The sequence below is a fragment of the Sitodiplosis mosellana genome, unplaced genomic scaffold (genome assembly GCF_009176505.1).
Source record: "Sitodiplosis mosellana isolate CC-2019 unplaced genomic scaffold, AAFC_SMos_1.0 Smas_scaffold_6226, whole genome shotgun sequence".
NCBI lineage: Eukaryota > Metazoa > Arthropoda > Insecta > Diptera > Cecidomyiidae > Sitodiplosis > Sitodiplosis mosellana.
The window spans coordinates 15,355,590-15,360,339 of NW_022601467.1; the positions used below are offsets into that span (position 1 = coordinate 15,355,590).

Here is a 4,750-nt window from a genome sequence, read left to right on the forward strand (position 1 = left end):
TGTGTGTGTGTGTGTGTGTGTGTGTGTGTGTGTGTGTGTGTGTGTGTATATATAAATATGTTTCTATTATTGAGCATCATCGTTGCCACACCGATTGTCGTTTGCAGAATAAAAAATCAACTGTCAAACTGTCATTATCTCAATTGTCACACTCGCAATTTCTCTGCCACATAAATGCATATTCCGTACAAGTTTTGAAGGATACATCCATCACACAGATGCAAATATCATTTCAATTGATCAACATTTAGCATACATGGACACAGACACACATGCAAGAGGTCGAAAAACTAAATATTTAACTATCAGTAAATCATATTTAACTATCAGTAATACTTTGGAGTCATTCTCAGCCAGAGAGTTCATAAAAAACACAATGTCCTTGTCGATTTGACTCTCTCTCTCTCTCTCTCTCTCTCTCTCTCTCTCTCTCCGTAGTGCACTAGCTAGACCTTCACGTGAATCCGGTTTTGGATTTTCTTTTCAGGCAAATCAATAGTCCGAATAAAATGGAACGAATTATCAACGTGATGGATTTTTCCATGTGAAGAGAGTTGAACAACTAATACTGCCCAACTACTTGCCGAGCAAATATAAACGCGTGTTTTGTGCTTCATTATAGATAATGTGTAAAATTGTTTGCGTGCAATAGCAAAACCGTTCATGTAATGGAGAATGGAAATAATAATGGAAATGTGAAAGTTCCCGGAGAAATGTATGGGAATTTTTTCTTTCTGTAATTTAGATGAAAGAGCCCAACGAAAGTATTTAAGTCTCTAGATTTTAATAAAAGGTTATCTTTTCTCTCTCGCACTCGGTTTCTTCTTAGTAGTTCCCAACATTTTTTCAGTGAGTCTAGGTTACGCAACCATCATCGTCTTTCCTCAATCACTTGTGTGTGTGTGTGTGTGTGCGTCTTTTGTCTTATTCAATTCCTAGCTGTTGCTGCGGAGATGAATCGAATTTATCGTCATATCGTTCGTTATTATTGAGTCAACAATGTTGACATCGTCTGAACGGAAGCCTCAATGGAATTGGTATTAGTTTCTTCTTTGGAATTTTACCCCTAAACTACGGACAGCTTGGATACATTTTTTCTCTGCTATTGATTGAATGACATGTTTATGATGAAGCGTTCTCTGTACGAATTGTATTCATGCAGTTGCCTTTTCTACACAGCAGACATGTTAAATTTACGATGAATTCAATTCAAATAACAAATCTATTACATGTTTAAGACATTTTTTTGCCCTATGGAACGCTATTGTTCGATGTTGACGTCCATTCTTCGCCAACCATCCCAGCATTAGCCATTATACATTGAACGCGCTGAAGTCATCAAATTTACGAAATTTTTTTTCGTTTTTTTGTTGCTTCGCAGATGTGTTGATATAATGTTCATTTTTCCTTTTTCTGTGCGTGTATATATGTTTGCATTCATCTTTTTATCAACAACAATTTACCCATTTTCGTCGTACAATCGACGCTAAACGAAGGCGAACAATATCACAACCAGTATTAGATATCAATCTAGCTAAATCTTTGGTGGCAAAACAGAAGGAAAAACAGCCGAAAGAGAAAGAGAAAGACCGACAACCGATCAGTGAACAGAGTGAAAGAGAGAGAAGTTTGAGGGGTGGCGTGTGTGTGTCTGTGTGATTCAACGAAATTCCAGCCAAATCCAATAACTGTTCAGGACAAACAATCAGAATCCTAATATCCATACAGTCGGTGGTATGATAAAATTGAATGTGGTTTGTATTGATAGAGCATAGTCACACCCAACCAACCAACCAACCAACGAACCATCCAATTCAAATCGACCGCACTTGTTCAAACTCGAACTCTAAAAAAAATACTCGAAACAAAAGCGTCGCCATATCACATCACACCCAAATGACGGTTAAATGATCAAAACTTGCAAATGAATGAAACTTTCCCCGCTGTGTGCTGGTTGTGCTACGAAGGAAATGGAAGTTTTCTGCCCACAAATAATTTAAACAAGATAACTTTATCATGAACATGAAAACATACAATCGGTTTCGTTTGTTTTTCTTCCTTTAAATCAACTGCACCATGTGCTGCTCACATTTGTCACACAGATATTTCTCTTGCATTCATTTATAATTACAGTTGGTGTGTTTGTGCGTAGTACGGCATCGCCTTCTTTTTATTTTTCCAAGAATAAGTAATTTACACACAAGACAAGAAGGAAGAAAGAAGAGTGCAGAAAGGCAACTTTATAGCGCGATAAGAAGTTTGAAATCAATAATTCTCGTCAAATTATTCTGCTTACATTTTGTCGAGATTCTCATTTCCGATTTGATTTGTGCCAAAGTCTATCGGTGTGACCATGCCTGGCAAGCGCGAGTGAGCGAGCGAGTGAGTGAGAGAATGCGAAATGCGAAGCGCGGGGTGTCTTTATTCATCACATCCCATTGTATGGAGTTCCAAGTGTGCTCTTTCCCCATTGCACGTGGACAAAAGGGTATGAAGCTGGTGATTGGCTACACATAATCAAGATATATAGTACTATATATGCGCCACAGTCGGTATGGTTTTCACTGAACCATATCACCGATTGTGCCTTTTGCGCTCCACAAACGATAGCTTTTGTGCAATTCTCTTATCGAATGCTAATATTTTATTTCAATATATTATGGGGTTTCGGGGGAGTTCGTTTTTTTTTTGGAGAGAACATTTTCTTCTTCGTCGAATATTTTACAAGGTCGCGAATTGAATAAATTTACGATGAGCGTGTGAGTAAATAGAATGAGAAAAAAAAACGATGTAGATCGAGATGGAAATGGTGTGAGAGAGAGTGGGTTTGAAATTGACTGAAGAAGAAGAAAAAAATGGAAAATCCAGCTACTCTATGATATTAACGGCTTTGATAGATGGGTTAGATATTGTTTCACACGAGCGCACACACACACACAATGAATGCATTCACTCACAAAATTAGAATAAATTGATTCGACTGGAAAGACATAAACTTTTCTTTCTCTCTCCCGCTCTCCCTCCCTTTATGAGTGTAAGTTGTTTTTTGTCTATACATTTTATTGCATTAGAAATTTCAATTTTGAGTGTGGTTAGTCGAAAACAATGCTTACGACCTGCCTTCGATTTAATCTAATTTGGCAGTTCTTTTTTTTATTCTTTTGTCGCATAATAGCGATGGGCAAAGCAACCAAAAATGAGCCCTTTCTCATTTCTTTTCTTTTTTTCCCCCATTCTTTGGCACAAATTTTCGGAGTGCGCGATATTCAATATGACTTACGTTTATATCGTAAAAGGTATCCTCCTTTGATTTGTTTACCCACCGGACCTGTAAATAAAAACAAAGAGGAAAAAAAAAGTTTGAATGTTATTCAAAATTCAACAAATAACGAAAGTGCAAAGTATAGCTGCACAAGCACACCAAGACCAGCAGCAATAGCTCTCTATCTCTCTCTCTTTCTCTCTATCTCTCTATCTCTCTCTACGTATATTTTCCTTTTACTCTTTCTCTTTCTCTATTTCACAATTGCTTGTTTAGCTTTCAAAAGGATTACAAAATGAAAGCCCCAAACCAAACGAGAACGATGAACATTTGACTCGGGTCGTCAAGTGTTCAAGGTTGAATGTGTGAGCTTTATTGACAACTTACAATGGATCGCATATGAATTAAGTTTGCTTGTTTATTTGGGATGCACAAAGTTTAACTCAACGATTTGTTGCAATGCTTTACGCATGCAAAATTGCCCCGTCACACATTTGCCAGCAAATAAATGCAAGTGGAATGCACTTCTTCTTCTCGTGGGTTGTGTTTTTTTTCGTCTTCTTTTATTTTCCCATTTCTCTTTTTGAAGTTTCTTTCTCTTTTAGTTCTCTATCTTCTTGTGTTTTTTCTATTTAGTTGTACGACGATTACATACACATACATCAACGCAATGTATGCCCACATCTCTTTTTTACTGGGGCACTCATCGATGTAATCAGAAAAAGAATTAGAGCGAGATAACGAACGACGAAAGAGTTGTATACAGAGCAAGTGAGCGAGTGAACGAACAAAATCCAATATTTATTCAGTTCACAATGACCTACGCTATTGCAAATGGTTCATTGAACTGACCTACATTCCGAATTGATTGAATACGAAGCGTGAATGCATGATCCCCAGCATCCAACACTGCGATAGTCAGCAGTGACACGTTGACTGGCTGTGGCTATGGCTGCTGTTGACATACAATATGCATGAAATGTTTGCAATTATGCGTCGGCGTTATGCGTTGAGAAAACTTTTGATACTTCTAACGAATCTGCTCAATTTATTTTTTTTTCACACTTATTTCTTGCATCCTCGCAATTTGCGCTGCAATTTCTCACGCCTGCAACATCAACTTTTTCCCAAGAGCTTTTCTACCCCAACCGAAAAAAAAAACAGAGAAGGAGTGGAGTTATGGTGACATACATTTCTTCTGGTTTCGGTTTTGCTACTCGGTGGTGCATAGGTAAAGTGATTGTTCAGTGTCTGAAACATGCACGAAATTTCAGAAGAATTCAATTAATATGCCAGCAATGAATTCCAAGGTCGCAAATTGAACTCGATGCAGAAAGAGTATGTCGTATATGATGTGTTCGAGCAGCTCCTTCTTTATATTTCATTTTCTGCTACATCATTCGCAGTGGAAATACCACTCAACGGATGAATATAAGTGTGTCTGGGCGTGGATGTGTGTGTGTGTGTGTGTGTGTGTGTGTGTGTGTG

The 4,750-nt window shown here is 37.8% G+C and overlaps 1 protein-coding gene across 1 annotated transcript in view; it reads right to left on the reverse strand.

The window, feature by feature from the left end:
- The window catches only part of LOC129578158 (uncharacterized), a 22,649-nt gene that overhangs the window by 12,044 nt on the left and 5,855 nt on the right, over nt 1–4,750 (reverse strand). Inside the window, exon 3 of the mRNA XM_055466324.1 lies at nt 3,281–3,328. Within this exon, the coding sequence (XP_055322299.1) occupies nt 3,281–3,328 (48 nt within the window). The remainder of the gene's footprint in view (nt 1–3,280; nt 3,329–4,750) is intronic.